Raw genomic sequence first — 18,614 nt, forward strand, 5'->3', positions numbered from 1 at the left:
CTGGTCCTGTGGCAATTTTTGCGACTGCGCATGTGGATGATTCACAATTTATTGAACACGAAAGTTGACACAGGACAATAATGATTTTGTTGTGGGACTCATGTTTGACCATGATTCATTCTGCCATTGTAGTATGGACCATTATGCTCCCGAGCACTGAATCTTGTGCTTGGTGTCTCCTTGAATTCATTTGTTGACTTTGATATATTTTTTTCTGCTATTATTACGTAGAATCACCACTACAGCGCTACCGTGCTCCATAATACAACAATGTGCTACAGAAATGAATTTTTGCTACAATTACTACAGGTGCCTCCAAGCACCTTAGCGTTACATAGTTTGGCTATGTAGCACTATGTAACCAGTCACTGGAGCTCCCAAAATATTTGTTTTTTTCCCTCCATAGTAAGTGAAAGTCTCGCTATGCAGTCGTAGTTAGATAGAATCTTGGCCTACGATGTATTGGTTGACTTGCCTCATACTGTTCACCTCCCCCGGTCTGTGTTTTGTATGTGGATTATGGAGTGCTAATACATTTGTATGTACAATGATGGCCGAGCTCACATGTACAATAATGAATATTTACATGCTACAAAATGCAATGGACAGAATTGCGAAATCGGCGCTACTGACATGTGCGCGTGGCAGACTGCATGTGCCCAGAGTAATGTTTAGCATTGACGGGCCCGTTTGTCCATCTGAAGAGCTGCCCAATATGCAGCTCATATAGATGGGATCAAGCAAAGTTATGAGCGAGTAGGGGAAAAATCAAGGTCGCGGCACAAACATTTGTTACTATCCCACTTGAGCCGCAGCTACAGCCGCTCTATCGTGACGCGGCGAGTGCGTGTCATATGCAATACCTTTTGGAGCGAACCCAGGAGGTTCTAGATGGTGTGAGGCAGATAGGAAAGATCCCCGTTGTTGACGATATCGCAATGTGGTTTGATATTCTTGGTACTGTGCTTGATGGTGAGATCAAGCAGGATGACATTCTTCTGATTGATTGCTCTGGCGCTTACAGTGTTACTGCTCTCTATCGTTGGGTAATTATTGCTCTGTCGCGTTGGTGTAATTCAGTTTAAAATGTATCTGTAATTATTTTCTATCGTCGATGTTCATTCTATAAATGAATAAATATAGTATTACTATAATGAGTGGACACATTTATCCTGCTGCATGTTGATCTTGGGGCTTAGTATTCAATATGACTTTGATATCTTGAAACTGTGTCCTCACAAAATTGATCTCACAGTTTCTGCATGGTACAGCAAAGCCTCATTTATATCCAGCAATGAAATAACGAGTTGGAAAGTATGCATATATTTTTGGCTCTATGAATTTATTTCGAAATGTAAATTCTGCCACGCGCACATGTCAGTAGCGCCGATTTCGCAATTCTGTCCATTGCATTTTGTAGCATGTAAATATTCATTATTGTACATGTGAGCTCGGCCATCATTGTACATACAAATGTATTAGCACTCCATAATCCACATACAAAACACAGACCGGGGGAGGTGAACAGTATGAGGCAAGTCAACCAATACATCGTAGGCCAAGATTCTATCTAACTACGACTGCATAGCGAGACTTTCACTTACTATGGAGGGAAAAAAACAAATATTTTGGGAGCTCCAGTGACTGGTTACATAGTGCTACATAGCCAAACTATGTAACGCTAAGGTGCTTGGAGGCACCTGTAGTAATTGTAGCAAAAATTCATTTCTGTAGCACATTGTTGTATTATGGAGCACGGTAGCGCTGTAGTGGTGATTCTACGTAATAATAGCAGAAAAAAATATATCAAAGTCAACAAATGAATTCAAGGAGACACCAAGCACAAGATTCAGTGCTCGGGAGCATAATGGTCCATACTACAATGGCAGAATGAATCATGGTCAAACATGAGTCCCACAACAAAATCATTATTGTCCTGTGTCAACTTTCGTGTTCAATAAATTGTGAATCATCCACATGCGCAGTCGCAAAAATTGCCACAGGACCAGATAGATATAAAAACGGTCAAGTTTTCTTGTCCTGCATCTCACACCTTGGCTTGCTCAAAGAAATTCCCCTACCAGCCAATAAATCATCTCAGCTTTCAACCACACAACCCTCGTCTTTTTTACTCACTTGTTCAATACCAAGACAAGCCAGGATGCCAGCTGATCGCAAAGGAAGAAGGAAACCGACAGCATACGAGGTGTCCTTTCCGGACGAAATACTCACCATAGATAGCAACAGTACTACTGAAGTTCCTGACCATGGGAAGCCTTATCTTCCACCGTCCGGTACATTAGTACCGGAACATAAGTACTTCCCTGTCAAGCGGAAAAGCGGTGGACAGAAAGACACCGTGTACTTACTACAGGACTTTGCTTTTTTCGACTGGTGGCAAGACATGGTTCTTCTTCCAGAACTAGACGGTCATTTTGAACTCGGGTCTCGCGATATCAACGGGGCTGGTATGATTTGTGTCGAAGGACACGAGCCTGACTTTATTTGTATTGAACCCATACAGAGTTACGACATCAACCTTGCTGACCCTGATGGGTAAGTCGCCTTTATCTTGAACTCGCTTGATATCTTATGACATTCATTTACAGTTCCATGTATATTGAAACCGAGCGAGCTCGATATTGTCTGGGAGTTCCATCGGCGCAATACAGGAGTCAATTCAGAAAGATATTCCTACCGTACCGCATAATCCAGACGATCATGTCCTCCGCTAAAGACCAGCCAGGACAGGAATACAAGGATTTCTTGACTAAATTTTTGAAGATGGAGATTGTCGGGGATACCCCCGAAGAGGGAGACATTTGGGATTGCGTGAGATTTATTCGTTGTTTTCATTGGAAGGTTATATTAATTGATTTTTAGGTTCCACGATTAAGACATGCAATAGAAAACCTAGAGGGAAACCTGCGTGTCACAACTCTCGTTGAATTCCTTCTGTACTCCCCTCGGCCTCAGATGATGCTGAGAATCATAAAGCCATCTGGTCTTGGAAATATGCGCAGAAAGGCCAAAGCCAAAAAAAAGCCAGAGGTGATAGATTTGACGGTGTCTGATTGATACCTGACGACTTAGGGACTAATTAGCTAGTAAAATTATATACTAGTAGCACACCTATCATACGTACCCAACTATCCATCATATGTACATTATGCTCTTAGATGATCCTTTTCATCCTGTCATTCCCTGTATCTCAATACACAAAATTGAAAATTTGGACGCATGTGTGGTTTAGTTCATATATTCTATAAACAACTCAATACAATGACTTTCCTTTCCCATTAATTCGATATTCTCATTTCAAACCCGTTATGTGAGAGCTCAAGAGCCTCAATGAGGCAATTGGTTCACTTGAATATCAGAGCTTAATTATACATGTACCTGTTGTTGGTTTGGACCGGGAATGATATATTAATAATTTGCGAGATTGTTTTAATAGTGCTCGAGAGTAATAAATATCCACCATGGCCATTCCGAAATCCCTCTATTGTATTCTCCCATGCACAAATATCCACAGGAGCCAGTCCAGAATCAGTATTGTGCATTATGCCACCCACAAATTTGAGCAGTCACGTTCACAATCATGTACATTGTGCAACATGTGGATATTCATTATTTTACTTGTTAGCTTGGCCGCCATTGTGAGCACAAATGCATTAGCACTCCAATATCCACATACAACAAATGATTTTTTCCAAGCATCAAGCAATTTGTGTGATAAATACATGAATTTGTGAAACCTCGAGGAAGTCACAGTAATGTGTAATAGTGGTGGCCATATGCCAGAACATCACAGGTGGTGACTATGTTGATGGTGCATGTCTCCACATATCAATCAGTATTCTATGTACATATGGTGAATCAACTGCTTCATTGCTTATAAATACTATGTTTAATGAATGTATGAGGTGTATTGTGGGTGAGTCTACAATTCACCAAAGTCGGTTCATTGTCTTGTAACTACTTGAGGAAGTTTATTTTCGAATTCATGGAACAGCTCTGTCATGGGATATAGATACACAATCATACGTTCAATTCTTCCCCTGTCCTCTCAGATCACTTAATTGTGTTTGTTGAAATGCTCATCTCCAGAGTGATAACTCAATTCTGCTAGGTGTCCGCAGGAATATTTTCAAGACTACTTACAATTGCTTTGATAACATGTTGAAGAAGATATAGTAGATATTGATACAAACAGCACAGACACATCGCGCGACCATTGACGACAGCCAGACGCCTATAAAGGCGCTAAGCGCGAGAGTCACCCATCGTGCGATGCCAGAGCGACAGCTCAAAACCCACGTAAGGAACTACGGCACGGAGATGGGACGCGTGCAAGAGTTACGCGAACAGGACAGAAACAGCAAGGAGATTGGACGCGTGAAAGAGTGACGCGAACGTGGCAGACACAGCAAGGAGATGTGCTGATGGGTCGAATAGTGATATAAACAGAACAGACTAATCGCGCGACCGTCGACGACAGTCAGGCACCCATACAGGCGCTAAGTGCGAGAGTCACCCAACATGCCATGCCAGAGCGACAGCTCAAAACTCCCATAAGGAGCTACGGCAAGGAGATGGGACACGTGTAAGAGTGACGCGAACAGGACAGGAAAAGAAAGGAGATGGGATGCATGCAAGAGTGACGCGAATGGGACAGACACAGCAAGGAGAGGTGATGCGTCGAATAGTGATATGAACCGAACAGATTCATCGCACGACCGTCGACGACAGCCAGGCACCCATAAAGGCGCTAAGTGCGAGAGTCGCCCATCATGCCATGCCAGAGCGACAGCTCAAAACTCCCGTAAGGAGCTACGGCGAGGAGATGGGACGCATGCAAGAGTGACGCAAACAGAACAGACATGTCATGCGACTGTCGACGACAGCCATATGCGCCCATAAAGGCACTAGACACGAATGTCACTTCTCACATGGTGTCAGAGCGATGGCTCTATGCCCCCATTAGGAGCTATGACAATGTGATGTGAGAAGATGTGTAACAAAGGAAGTAGAATGGGAAGAGAACGTATGAAGCGGAAGTTGAAATTGAACCACATTTTGAACCATCATGTGATAATTTTCACGTGACAAGACTATCGTAAATTTATACAATGTGCACTGAATTATCATAGTGCAATTGTATCTTGTCTGGATTTTTCATAGATTCAAACAACGATTTGAGGACGTCGTGAGACTTTGAAGATGTACCTTGACTTTGAGGACCCGGTCTGACTTTGAGGACGTCGTTGAACTTGGAGGACACTTTGATGACCCGGTTTGACTTTGAGGACTCATTTTGAGTATCAATTATTTCACTTCAGCTCTATGTATTTCTTCGTGCACACTTAAATCACAGATTTATTAGTAGAATCCTAATCAATTCAAATGCGTAATAATACGAGTGTGACTCGCAAAAACGTTGAACCTTTATAATCTGGCGCTGCATTCACACTTGTTTAACTAGACTTTGACAAGTATCACAACTAAAAATATATTGGACAATTCCGTAGTTGGTATTCATGCATTCATACAGCATGAAAAATCCAATATATGTAATATATCTAGTAAAAAATACTACAGAGTGGTGAAGCGCTTCGAACAAGTCAGTAGTCCTTCTCTGCTGATAGGCTACCCCAGATGCATCTGGATATTACTACAGTGGAAACTTTGCAGACACTTTGGTGAGTACTTATACGACTTTGCGGACACTGATGACTGTGCTACTTTGAGGACACTTTGCTGACACTTTGCGGACACTTCACTGATACTTTGGTGACTATACGACTTTGCAGACACTTTGATGACTATGCTACTTTGAGTACACTTTGCCGGCACTTTGCGGACTATACTACTTTGAGGACACTGCGGACACTTTGTGGACTATATGACTTTGTGGACACTTTGATGACTATGCTACTTTGAGGACACTTTGAAGACACTTGGGTGACTATAGACTTTGCGGACACTTTGAGGACACTTTGAGGACACTGTGCGGACAGTATCGATTATTTCACTTCGGCTCCATCTATTTCTTCGTCCAACATAACTTATAGATTTACTAATAGGATCAAGATAAATTTCCATGATGTATCAAACACAAATGTGACTCGCAAAAGAATTGAAGAGTTATAATATAGCGTTACATTCACGATTGTTTAACTTCTCGGTCATACCTGCACATCACACCTAATAAGAATGTATTGTACAGTCTATTCATACAGCATGTCAAATCCAATTTTAAGTAAATATATAGTAACTACACTACAGCGCAGTGAAGCGCTTCAAGCAATTCAGCAGTTCATCTCTACTAATGGGTTCACCCGGATGCATCTGGCTATTGCTGCCATCTATCTGCTTCTTGCGATACACGCTAGTTGCATTCTTGGGGTCCTTCCAGAAGTTCTTTATGATCGCGTTGGCGATATCATGCGCCGGCTTTGTGGTGTTCATCTTGAACTTCGGCTTTTCAGTGCCGGCGGCAACATATTTGTTGCAATCTAAGACCATGATGCAAAGAGCAATCAAAGGCCTGCTGTATAGCTCTGAAAAATTATGTCAAAAGTGTCCAACATTGTACAAGTAGAAATAGACTCACTAATACGACGCGATATGCGCAGTAAGTTAATGACCATTCACTGAAAAGTTTCCAGAGAATGCTCGTGGACTTGGTTCGTGAGGGTCCTTCCTTGCTTGTGGTCTATGTATCGAGAAAGTTCCATTAGATGCATGGTTTCGTAGTTGTAGAAATGCCCTCCGGTGGCAAATGAAGTTACTGGTGTATAAACCGCGTGGAATTGGCCTGGAGGTTGTATACTAGTAATTGTGAGTAAAAATCCTTATAAAATAACAATGTACTCACAGCATGTCACCGGGTAAGAGAGTGACGATTTCTCCGTGCCAAGTCTCCTGTATTTTCTTGCGGTTTTGATAGAGATCCGTGAGTTCGGGGGCTATTTCGGAGAGGTGGGTCCATGTGAGCGTGTCCTCATGAATGTGTCGCCACAGGCCCCATTTTTTTTCGCCTGTTTTGACTTGCACGAATGTCAGGCTACCATCCAAGTCGTGGTGCGGATGTGTCCAAAACGTGGGGCTATGAATCAACGCCCACGAGTGTACGGTGAAGTTATCCGGGTGGAACTTTTCACCGACGGGGCAGTCAACAGTAGTTTGATTCCATCTGTTGACGATACTGCTGTCAAGAGTGCTAATAATGGACGGGTCAGCTAACTTAGTAGTGTGATGGATTAGACTAATGATATGGGTACGAACCTTAGAGCTGACGGGAGACCACCTTGTCCGTATCCAACATCTAGAATACACTGGATCTTGTTAGGATCGTGTATGTTGTTCACGAACTCTTCAAGAGTTGCATGCTGGTGGGGAAACGTGAAATCCTTGGTACGTTGTTCAGCATCTGTTGTAACAAGGTTAGATCGTGTGATGAGTATACAAAATTAAAATAATCATACCATGTATGACGACGTGCATTAAGTCTGACATCCCGCGATCTTCGAGGTAGTCTAGATCCAATGTTGCAGGTTCAGGTGTGCTTATGTTCCGAATGATGACGGCTTTGTTTACCCGAATCGCCGCAGAGATCTCGTCGCACAACTGTCGGCTCTTTGTGCGCCAGTCCTTGTAATGTAAATGCACGATGTTTTTAGAAGTCTCTGGAAGCGATTCCTGGAGAGAAGCAAAGAAAGCCACTGTGTCGGCGTCTTCTTGGCATATATTGACACCATCCCTCATGATGCACGGTAGTACCATCGTGGATCCATCAGACCAGTCGATGGTGTCTGATTTTTTGTGTACTTGAGTGCCGATAATGGGAGTCGCCCGGTCGCGAGAGTCGAGATTGGTAAGGGTAGAGAAGGTAGGCAAAGGAGGTACAGGGATGATTTCGACAGGCAGATTGACGAAAGGTTCCGGAGCATCCGTCATCACCTCAGCATCGTGCAGAGGTTCCGGCGCATCTGTCATCACCTCAGCATCGCGCATTAGAGGGAGAGTCGGAGTAGGTGCGGCAATCTCCTGGTTGAGGAGAAGTGGGTCGATAGGGATATGGTCCGGGCCTGAGTTAGAAGGTCCCGCCTGAGGAAGGGTTTCCCCCTGGTTGAGGAGGATTGGGTCGATAGGGATATCGTCTGGGGCTGAGTTGTACGGTCCCGCCTCAGCATGTGTTTCGGGAGAGGAAACACGCTGTTTCTTCGCAGGACCTTGTCCTTCGGCGGGGCCTGCGTTGCCTGTTTGGTCGGCCTTCTCCTTTTTCTCCTTCTTTTGCTTTCTCCATGCACGTTTGTTGGCTGTGTTCCTTTCCTTGATCTCTTGCGCCCGAGCAGGATCACGCTTCTCGTTGGCGAGCCATCGTCTTTGACGTTCACGTTGCTTTTCCTGTTCGGTAAGATTAGATTCGGAAAGATCGGCGTGCTGAAGCCTTGGCTTCTTGTCCGGTTGGTCGTGCTGTGGCATTGTATATCAACGAGGAATTCACTTATTTAAGATAAAACTAAGTGTGGGGTTGGTTATGATATGCTATTAGCTCATAATGTTACGAGCTTTGCAAATTCAAGATGGGGGGAAAGAAGTTAAGAGGAAAGAAGGACGAGCGGCGGGGTCAAATAAATGGATTTGAATCAGCCACACACATTAGGTAAGGAGACACTTGCACAATTGTTGGCTTCAACCAACAGTGGACTTTTGACAATATCATTGATTTGAAGGATGTGTTTTACAGGAGAAGTTGATCTTCATAAGCTTAGTAAGGAAAGTGTGAATGTGATGAGTCTTGGAAGTGTGACCATGTCCTCAAAGTCATAATACATTCAGAGCGGTCAGACACTTGGTAAATAATCAGTGTGAATATAGTCATCGGTCTTGGAAGTCCATTAATATTAGGTATAGTCCAAAAATTGTGCTCAGAGTCATATTAAGTGAAAGTACGACTATGTGGTTAAAATCGCCAAAGTCAAGTAAGTCTAGTAAGTCCTTAAAGTCGTGGTAAATCCTCAAAGCGTCCTTGAAGTTGTGGTAAGTCCTCAAAGTGTCTTTGAAGTCGTCATAGTATTCAAAGTGTCCTCATAGTCGTGGTAATTCCTCAAAGCGTCCTTGAAGTCGTGGTAAGTCCTCATAGTGTCCTTAAAGTCGTGGTAATTCCTCAAAGTGTCCTTAAAGTCGTTGTAATTTCTCAAAGTGTCGTGGTAAGTCCTCAAAGTGTCCTCAAAGTCGTGGGTGGCAAGTCCTCAAAGTCCGGTCTTGGAAGTCCAATAATAGTAGGTATATTCCCAAAGGTGTTCTCAGAGTCATATTAAGTGAAGGTACAACTATGTGCTTAAAGTCGTCAAAGTCTGGTGACTCCAGTAAGTCCTCAAAGTTACAAAGTGCGGCCATATGCTAAAATTCTCAATAGTCCGTCCCATAGTCACGATAATCCTCAGCGATAGTCCTCAAAGTTTGTTGTTGGAGTGTGCAGAGGTTTGTTGTCGGGGGGAAGTGTATGTTAGTCATTGGGAGTGTGCAGAGGGTCGTCATCAGGACGGATCTTTAAAACAATAGTGAGACTTGTGTGTGTTTGAATATGAACACATACCACTTGTTCAGGTTCCACACTCTTGGGCCCGCTTGCATCGACATACAAAGCATTGATAATCTGCGCTCTCGCGTGTTTGTTTCGCAAGTGCTCCCAAGGTGGAAGCACGACTAGCACCATACGATAAGGACATCTCGCTGGTATCATTTGCAGGAATAGCACACAAGCCATCCGTACTAGTCACTTGGTGTCCAGAAATGCCTGGCGCTTGTGCAGAGGGATCTGAAAAAGTGAGTGTTCCAAAAAGGCCAGGAGCGAGACCAAAGGTTTACAGTTGGAATTCCCAAGTTTTATAACTTGTGTTGAGTTTTTCTGCGATCAAAAGAACCAGGAAGAAACGGACCCGCTTGTGCAACCAACTCCCCATGTGCACTCCAAGCTTCCGCGTCATGGAGTACTGCCCAATCCCATGTAGTTACATCATCTGTAGCGGCACAATCTATCATTCCACGCCAGAGAGAAATGAGGAGGTCACTGAGGTTATCAGCTAGATGCATAATATCCGTGGTCGTACAGTTGGGAACTCCAAGGCAACGTGAAGGGTTGAGTCTAAGAATAAGAGGTGGCTTCGTGATACTGGTCTCTGTCCTGCGCATCTCCAATTGTCGTTGACTAGGGGATGGGACGAGGTGGCGTAAATTATCAGCATATTCTTGAGAACCACCAGGGGGGAGGCAAAACACACTAATATCAGCATGGTCGCTACCAGGTGCACATTGACCTAGTGTGCATGTGCAAAGTTTGCCGAAAGTTCGTTGCACAGTTGCAAACTACGCGATCGCAGTCTGACAATATTTGCATTTTCTTCCTTTGCAAATATTCTTTGCGTTTTGCACAAAATTAGGGTTTTGCTGTCTCGAAATTCTTAGATTTATATCTACCTCATTCTTGTCGATTTTGATTGGGCATCAATCAGCAAACTTGACATTTGAATCGTGAATGGTAGTTAGGCGATCAGTACAGCGATCATCTGTTGCAAACCAGACGCTTACCATTTCAAACTTGGGGTGAAAGTAGATCAAATGTGTTTACGATGTGTAGATATATCTAATATATGTATGTATGAGTGATCATCTAAGTGCCTCTGAGAGATTCGCTCAATTAACCAGGTGGACCGCTTCACGTGTCAATAGAGTCACCACAGTCCACAGTATCTAGTCCACTTCAAATACGCTGGTCTTCGTCTTCATCCTACAACCATCACATTATTTTGTGACTTACAATCCTTGTCTCTTATAATAACTCACAATGACGCGACCCCAACCCCCAACCAAACCAAAGCAGCCTATCGATGGCGCACCACCAAAAGTCAGGAGGGTCGGAAGGATGACGGCGCCCACAAACAGAAGAGGGCCTAGGAAGATGAAGACGATGCGTCGCGACAGTCCGGTAGACACGCAGCCCGACATTCCAGTGGACACGTTGAAGACTCCAGAGGAAAGATACAGAGAAATGTACAAGAGGGAGAGAGATGAGGAGAGAGATGAAGCCATAAAGAAGGCATCGTTGAGAGATAAGGCCATCTTGAAGGCATGGGATGAGAGGGTTAACAGGACGTCATCAAAGACCCCAGCCAAGAAGAGGGCTAGAGATGACGACGAGGTAGAGATTGTGGAACCCGCCCCCAAGAGGGCTGGCACAAGAAAGGAGAGGGTCGCGGATGAGGATGATGAGGTCGTGATTGTAGAACCCCCCGCCAGAGATGACAAGGAGGAGCAGGAAAGGCGTCAAAGGAACAGGCAGGAAAGACGGTTGAGATTGTTAAAAGCTGGACTTTTGAAGTAGTTAGTATATATATATGCATTTACCTGTAACATCAACATCTCTATTGAATCTCTAGTCTTACCCATGTTTCGAATTCTATCGACACAGCGGATTTCAAGGACTCGGCCATATCTGCAACGTGCTCGGCTGGAACGTCTTGAGTGTTTGCTTTTGTGTCTTCACCTCAACTATTACTACTTCGAGCTGTCGCCATAGTCATAGTCCGTGCGTAGAGGATGTTCAATCCTTACATCCCCTCTCCACTTCGAATATTGACCGTCCTCGGTCGATCTTCCGACTAATAAACTAAAATTCGTATTGTATATGAAACGGTCAAAGGAGGAATCAAGAAAAACAGAAACAAAATGGAAAAACGCATCTAACTTTAGGTACTCTTCGTCTGTGATAGTACCGGCAAGGTTTTCGATATTGAGGTATTGGGTGACATCGAGAGAAGTTGGGGAATAAGGGTGGTAAGGGATGAGACAAAACAGGGCAAGGCTGCAAACTTGAACTCGGATGTGAAGCTGTTGATTTCGAGGGAACAAACGGCGGAAAATAGCCGTCGCGAACCCATCCTTTCCCACTCTTGTCCAATGCGAGGGCTAACTTATTGGGAGACAGAACATGTGCTGTTGACATTAATATTGCTGTGATGGACTTGACTGGATCAGCGACCTTCTTGTAAGCTAAAATTCGTCGAGCGGGGTTGTGTGAGACTGTGGCAGGTGGCTGAACTGAAATGGAGGATGAACTATGGAACGTGGCTGCTGAAAGTATAGGCGTGCTTGGACGAGGCGGAGGAGGAATGACAGCGGTAGCAAGAGTGACAGGTGACGAAATGGCAACTTGACGTGTGCAGCAGTGTTCTATGAGATCTTTGTGAAGGTCTGGACTATTTGCGGGGAGGTCGGCGATGATGATGTTTGCAACGATGGTATTGAGCATGTTCTGATGGATATGCGACACTGCATCTGAAATGGCTGCTTTGGGCTCGAAAGTGAATGCGGGAGTATCATTGGGAGTGTCAAGGGATGTATCAGGAGGCGAGATTTTGATGGTGCAAGTTTGCTCTTGGGCACAGACGTTCGATGAAGTACTAATAGGTCCCTCGAGCTTCTCTTGAGATAGTCCTGCGTTTGAGCTATCAGGTGCAGCACTTTTAGCTTTCGAACAAGTTATGGTGAGAGCGTCTGCGTTCAATTCCTCATGGAAATAGCTTTCGGATATGACAGCGCTGGAAGGAACAATGGGGGGAATGAATCGAGGGTCTTTGTGTGCCTGTCTGTGGCTTGCTGCAGGTTCTCGTTGCATTGCGTTTGGGGAGGCGGAGCAAATATGGGAGTAGCTGTGGGCACATCGGTACCCAGTTGATGAGTGCGAGGAGTGGCCCAGATATCAGCGGCAATGGGAACGAGGTAAACGAGTCGAGTAAAACATGCTAAATAATTGGCGTGGCTTAAGTCGAGACCATGTATCTCTCGAGTGAGTGCCTCGACTTTGTCCAGGGTAGATTTGACAGGGGCAGGTGGGAGAGTGAATATGACACACTTGGTTTGTACTTCTCGTCGTACGACTCTCTCATCTTCTTCGTCTGAATCCCAATTCTGACGTGCTGGCTTCGGCCTAGATCCATGAGTATCGCATTTTGATTTGAAGCAGCTAGCAATGGGCCCGTTTAGATCAACATCGAACGCATCATCTGAAAATACAAATCGTCCTGCTTCCAAGACTCTCTCATAGTCAGGTGCCTCGTTTCGCGTGTAGTTGGCATCTTTGAGTTGGAGGCGTTGGTCAATAGCTCTTCGCGCCAAACGACGGAGTGCTTGCCAAAAGTACTGATTGCGCTCGCGAACGGAGATCTTTGAGTTGGCTTCTAACCAGAAGGCAATGGAACGAAATTGACGATAATACTGGAGTTTTGTTTCTGTGGATATGTCCTAGTCTGCTGTGCTGAGAACGACATGGTCTAAATCCTGGATCGTATAGCGTATACCCAGTTAAGCACGAGGATACATTACCAGAATGCTCTGTTTAAAAACGTCATACTTCCTACTTTCATATCCCGTTAGCGTGACCCAGAGTCGTTTGGTGAGAACGTCCATATAACGAATGATAGTCCTGCACTTCTGTTCGTCCATGAGTGCACAGGAGGAGGCTAGGTCTTCGAAGAATTCAAAGAACTCAATAAGCTCGGATGCTTCACCGTCAAACGAAGGCGCCTTGTTAGATCCAGGGCCAGGCATTGCCAAAATTCCTTCATTTGCATTCGACACGAGTGGCACGTTTGTCGACGAAGTAGATATTTGAGTGTACTATGTAACGTTGGACGAGAAGAGACTGAGATGGTGTGGAAAGGTGGGATTAGACTTGGCGAGGTAAGTGCAGTGACCGAAGGACTCGAAAGAGTGATTTGAATGGCAGCAGTAATAGGAGGGTCCGTAGTTCTGTTACATAAAGGATTGCGATGGTGCTAAAGGTCAGGCTCTGATGTCGAGAGAAAGATTGTTGCGGAAGGACAGGCGTGGCACACGAGGAAAGCAATACTTCAACCAGAGTCATCGCGGTCGAGAGCACACAGAAGACAAGTCCAGGATTGAACGATATTCGAAACTCATCGATGCATCTTTCATTCAAAGTACATTGACGGTAGGTGATGCATGTGATGTTCTAGAAATCGTTGAACAAGTCAGGGCAATTTCTTCAGTGAACCTTACGTCATCCAGTACTTCGCTCGCCACCTTGCTTTTACAGTACTTACCTCAAACTTGTCCTTCTTGAAGGTTCTGAAGATGCGATGGAGTGTAAGAACTGCGAGCTGAGACAACGTCAGTACTATTGTGCAAACTGTCTGAGAAACCAGTATGCAAAACATTTGTCATGAAACGCAACCCGTACTAACCTTGCTTGACATAAACTGGCAGTCTACGTGATTTTCGCCTTCAAACTCACCATTTTTCTTCGGACAGAAATGAGCATATTTCTCGCGCATCCCGGGCATTCAAGTCTATTGAATCTGGTCGCCTCCTTCGTGCAGAGATTGCACGAGCGGACCACAGCCTCGACCAGTTAGCAGATAGCCTTGCTCAAGTGAGAAGAGACTGCGAGAACAGTACGTATCTTACCCTTGCTCGCATCTATTGTTCTAAACGATCTAGAGCGCGACCGCCTCCGTACCCTCCGAGAGACCCTTGCTCAACGCAAACGCACACTTCATGCTGCACGTCTCCTTCCACCCCAATCACAAACGCTTACCAAGGAATCTCAGGAGCTCTCTGTGTTGAGTCAAACTATTGCTAGAGCACGCTCAGGCCTTGTACAGGAGCTGGTAGAGGTATTTCACGTTGTCGAAGTTGGGGGACGACCTGCAGTGGGCGGGCGGGCGGGCGCAAGAGGAGAATGGACTGTTGGCGGATTGGTTCTTCCAGTACCGGGAGATGTTAGACGTAAGTTACAACTACTCACTATGCCAAGAATCTGATCACATGGGACATATCATAGGATATCCACCGGATCACATCAACGCCGTGATAACACAGACCATTCACTTTCTGGGACTTCTTACTTTCTACCTAGGCATCAAACTCCCTTTTGAAGTTTCGTGGTCTTGCAGAAGATTCGGTGTCGGTATGCCTTGGATCGGAGCAGGGCGAGGGACTGAATCCTGGGCAAAGTGCGTCACTTACTGTATTTACGGCTTGAATTTTTCACTCATCATTATCTCCTCCTACGGATAGATGGACAGCCAAACACCCTCTGCACCTCACATCAAATCCTTCTTCTACTCCCTCTTCTCCCTCTTCCTCGCCATCCCCTACGCTACCCGTCTCACTAGCTGACTCAGAAGCTCCAGAACAGGTACTAGCACATGGCCAAAACCAATCATTCACGACCGGCCTTGCGATGCTTCTCTACAACGTGTGTTATCTCGCTCATAGCCAAGGTGTCGAGATTCCCTTGTCGCAGGCGGGCGATGCATTGAGTAATTTGTGGGCTGTATGTTGCAGCGGCGAGCTTGGGCGGTGAGTCTCCGGTGCCTTATTCTTGCTTCGTCGTTTATTCATTCTGTTATCCGAAATACACGTTCTTATGTTAATCTCCCATTATAGTCGGTCGCACTCTACCACTCCGCTCCTCTTACCTCCAACCCCTCCCTCGTTCACGCTCGACTTTGCCCAGGTCCTTCAAGCCACTGCTGCTAGTCCTGCTCGGGCAGCACGAATACGGCCAGGACGTTCAGCGCAAGAAGCTGGCATCAGTAATATGAGGAGTGAACGTATCGTAGAAGAGGAAGATGGCTGGGACGTGGTAGAGCTTGGTGGAGAAGAGGGATTTGGGTAAATACACAAGCTGAGAGAGACAGTCGATGAGTAGATGGTGGTGACTATAGACATTTAGAATAGTTAGATTTATGACTCTGCAGGAGACCGTCAATTCTGATGAGTACATGTATATATAATTTTAAACAATCAGTGTTAGCTTGTATCTACTTAGAAGCCTATGATGGCACTGGCGCGCATGTATTCCGTACTCATATATATCTTACATCTCGAGACGTGTTTGGTTTGACTACTCATAGGGCTAGTCAAGACCGAACGCAAACTTGAACGCCATTCAACCAAGTGCACTTCGCCGTCTGCTCTGACACCAAAAACCTGGCTGTAATAATGCTATCGTCGTTGATTCGGCTTTACTCGCAATCGGTATCCCTGGTCCATGAAGATTTTCATGCCTATGTAACCACGAAAATAAGTATGATGACGCTGAGTATTCGTCGTATGTCTCACCGACAAACTGAGGACAAACATAGAAAAAATTGAGGTTATAGCTTACGCCGCTTCCCAAATCCACCCTGACCAGCCGCTGCACTTTTCCGTTTGACGCTCTCAACGAGGTTCTTGAGGCTAGTGTCATCCACCCTCGCGGGGAGTCGTGCGCCTGTCTCATCTTCAGGTAGACTCCCTTTTTGGCGCTTAGTTCGTTCGTCAATAAGTGCCACCATACTTTTCGTCTTTTTGAAGCTGTGAACACATCAGCGTCATTGGTAACGTAAAGAACAGGTACTGACCGGGGATTGCTGGGATCGATGGCGAATTGATAATCCTCGTGGATTGCCTTGAACCGATCATCTTTAACGTCGATAATGAAGTCGTCCTGGACTTCATCATCATCGATCACTTTCTTTTTTCCCCTTTTCTTTTTGCCGTTCTTCTCCACTTTGACGTCTGACCTCGTCTCCTCGCGTGGCACTGGCTTGTCAACCTCCCGTCTTGACACTCGCTTCGCCGACCCCGATGCATTCTCTGCCTCGGATTCTCCTTCACTGCCACTGCCACTTATGCCCTCGAAGAAGTCGTCATCGAACGAGACTGTTTTCCCAGGCCGCCCTTCACCTTCGTTATTCGTGACTGTCGTAGCTTTTACTTTAACCTCTTCCTTTCTTTTTTTACGCTTCTCCCTCATTTTTCTTCGATATGCCTCCACTGTCGTTTCGTCTTCAAGATTTTTGGCCTCTGTGAGACCAGGGGCGAACGTGATCTCCATGTCAACATCATCATGTTTTCCTGCGTCGTCATCCCGGCCCCACCCTTCTGGAAGTTCGTCGTCGTCTCCGGCAAGAAGCAGAGTGCGAAGCTTGTCTCTCTGGGTGTTCTTCTTACTCCTCCTCCTCGATACAGAATCTGGATCATTATCGGATTCAGATGATGATGACGATGCGATATACGCCTTGAAGTCGGCTTCTTCGATCTCTTTTTTGGATAGTGATCGTCTAGTAATGTGATTGCGCTCCGGATCATCGTCATCCCACGTGAGCTTGACTTTTGAATGACGGAGAGCCTGAAAGTGCAAAATGGGTATAAAAAAAATGATAACGATGAAATTCTCCTACATCTGTCACGAACTCTACTGCTCGATAACGTGTTCCAGGATCATCTGTCGCCTCATCGCTGTACATGGCTCCGGTTAGAGGAATATCCACAAATAATGTCCAAAGGGACTCACCGATATTCTTCATCAAATGCCATCTCATCGGGCACAAAACTGAGATCGAACACATTTGCTGAACGCTCAAGCTCAGTACCTTCAAGTTCGTTGTAGATGTGCACAGCAGCTTCGGCGGTATCACATTCAACAATTGCGTAATAATACCTTCGAACATTTCATTGAACACTGCGCTAGAAATATGTAAGGAGGTAACGCACCGTAATCTCTCCAACTGATACTTTCTCAAAGCATCTTCGTCGTAGTCCGCTCCGTCTCCGGTTTCGTGAATCGTGCGTTCATTGACATCCTCTTCTTTTTCTAGCTTCTTTTTGAATACCTCTACAGGCGGTCCCTCCTTCTCCTCTCTTGTGATGCGCTCTTTCCCAAACTCACTTGGATAGACGCGGACGCTCAGTACCTTTCCTCTTGCGACCGTCGCCTTTGCGCTTTTCGTGTTCTCGAAAGACTTTTCATCCTTAGGTTGCATTGGCACAGGCGCCGGAAGGGTAGCAGGCGCGGCTGGCGAAACAAGTGACGAGAATATTTTGTAAAGATGCGCTGCACGGACATGGTCCCAATCAAGATTAACAACAGCTAGTCTTCTGGTCTTCTCCATCGCTTCTTCACTGTTGTCCTCCGGGGCTGTCCTCGCATATGCAGCAGCCTGTGCATCCAGATCGGCAAATATGCTCTCATCAAGATCGATCTCGCCTTCTTCATTAAGGTCTCTGCCTAATGTGACAAATCCAGGGCCATCGCTCTCGCCGCCAGAGTCACCTGCATCCTCACTCTCCGCCTCGGATTCGGAGGACTCCATGAGAACGCCACCACGAGCATAGTCAGGTATTGTGGAAGTTGGAGCCTCTGCCTCTTCGTGTTCCTCGTGTTCCAGCCGATAAAACCGCCTGAGGTTGTCTTTTTCATGAGTTTCAGAAATTTGTCGACCAAATTTATCCACTCGACCTGTAACGACGACACGAGGTGAGAAGTAGTAGAAAATGAAGTTTGAGGCGCACCTGGTTTGTCCTTTCCTTTGCCTTTTTGTTTCAATTTCTTCTTTCCCGCCTTGTCTTCATCAAAAATTTCTTTGAAACGCTCGTCAACTACAACTTTTGAATTGTGTTTCTTGGGACGTCGAAAACGGGGGTCAGTCTTCAACCGCGCAAATCGTGGGTCAGACATGGTGCGTCGAGCCACCGGCGACGAGCCAAACCAAAGACGATATGCCGATGGGTGCTATGATACAGTGCGGTCGAAA

General features: G+C 45.4%; 7 protein-coding genes across 7 annotated transcripts; 4 read left to right on the plus strand and 3 right to left on the minus strand.

Moving 5' to 3' along the window:
- Nucleotides 1-457: 457 nt before the first annotated feature.
- HD556DRAFT_1305455 (uncharacterized protein) lies at nucleotides 458-1,085 on the plus strand (the record flags this gene model as incomplete). The annotated part of the gene is made up of 3 exons (XM_041299786.1): nucleotides 458-508; nucleotides 610-635; nucleotides 761-1,085. The coding sequence occupies 3 exons, from the start codon at nucleotides 458-460 to the stop codon at nucleotides 1,083-1,085; spliced, it is 402 nt and encodes a 133-aa protein (XP_041163601.1).
- A 1,076-nt stretch (nucleotides 1,086-2,161) lies between these two features.
- On the plus strand, nucleotides 2,162-3,078 carry HD556DRAFT_1439618 (uncharacterized protein; the record flags this gene model as incomplete). Its single annotated transcript, XM_041305985.1, has 3 exons — nucleotides 2,162-2,556; nucleotides 2,610-2,832; nucleotides 2,884-3,078. The coding sequence occupies 3 exons, from the start codon at nucleotides 2,162-2,164 to the stop codon at nucleotides 3,076-3,078; spliced, it is 813 nt and encodes a 270-aa protein (XP_041163602.1).
- Nucleotides 3,079-6,653: 3,575 nt separating this feature from the next.
- HD556DRAFT_1439619 (uncharacterized protein) lies at nucleotides 6,654-8,490 on the minus strand (the record flags this gene model as incomplete). Its single annotated transcript, XM_041305986.1, has 4 exons — nucleotides 6,654-6,834; nucleotides 6,881-7,225; nucleotides 7,291-7,435; nucleotides 7,491-8,490. The coding sequence occupies 4 exons, from the start codon at nucleotides 8,488-8,490 to the stop codon at nucleotides 6,654-6,656; spliced, it is 1,671 nt and encodes a 556-aa protein (XP_041163603.1).
- A 1,491-nt stretch (nucleotides 8,491-9,981) lies between these two features.
- HD556DRAFT_1204152 (uncharacterized protein) lies at nucleotides 9,982-10,314 on the minus strand (the record flags this gene model as incomplete). The annotated part of the gene is made up of 1 exon (XM_041296433.1): nucleotides 9,982-10,314. A coding segment is annotated over one exon (333 nt), but the record flags the coding sequence as incomplete, so codon positions are not given.
- Nucleotides 10,315-10,855: 541 nt separating this feature from the next.
- On the plus strand, nucleotides 10,856-11,532 carry HD556DRAFT_1305458 (uncharacterized protein; the record flags this gene model as incomplete). The annotated part of the gene is made up of 2 exons (XM_041299787.1): nucleotides 10,856-11,391; nucleotides 11,448-11,532. 2 exons carry the CDS (start codon nucleotides 10,856-10,858, stop codon nucleotides 11,530-11,532), a joined length of 621 nt encoding a protein of 206 aa, XP_041163605.1.
- A 2,534-nt stretch (nucleotides 11,533-14,066) lies between these two features.
- Nucleotides 14,067-15,849, plus strand: HD556DRAFT_115780 (UV radiation resistance protein and autophagy-related subunit 14-domain-containing protein). Its single transcript, XM_041296095.1, has 6 exons — nucleotides 14,067-14,233; nucleotides 14,296-14,483; nucleotides 14,530-14,817; nucleotides 14,873-15,044; nucleotides 15,109-15,393; nucleotides 15,481-15,849. Exons 1-6 carry the CDS (start codon nucleotides 14,169-14,171, stop codon nucleotides 15,710-15,712), a joined length of 1,230 nt encoding a protein of 409 aa, XP_041163606.1. The 5' UTR covers nucleotides 14,067-14,168; the 3' UTR covers nucleotides 15,713-15,849.
- A 344-nt stretch (nucleotides 15,850-16,193) lies between these two features.
- HD556DRAFT_1430596 (uncharacterized protein) lies at nucleotides 16,194-18,538 on the minus strand (the record flags this gene model as incomplete). The annotated part of the gene is made up of 6 exons (XM_041304924.1): nucleotides 16,194-16,392; nucleotides 16,440-17,209; nucleotides 17,262-17,319; nucleotides 17,375-17,521; nucleotides 17,575-18,319; nucleotides 18,373-18,538. 6 exons carry the CDS (start codon nucleotides 18,536-18,538, stop codon nucleotides 16,194-16,196), a joined length of 2,085 nt encoding a protein of 694 aa, XP_041163607.1.
- Nucleotides 18,539-18,614: the final 76 nt, after the last annotated feature.

This window comes from Suillus plorans, assembly GCF_016647745.1.
Source record: "Suillus plorans strain S12 chromosome Unknown HD556scaffold_11, whole genome shotgun sequence".
NCBI classification, from domain to species: Eukaryota; Fungi; Basidiomycota; class Agaricomycetes; order Boletales; family Suillaceae; genus Suillus; species Suillus plorans.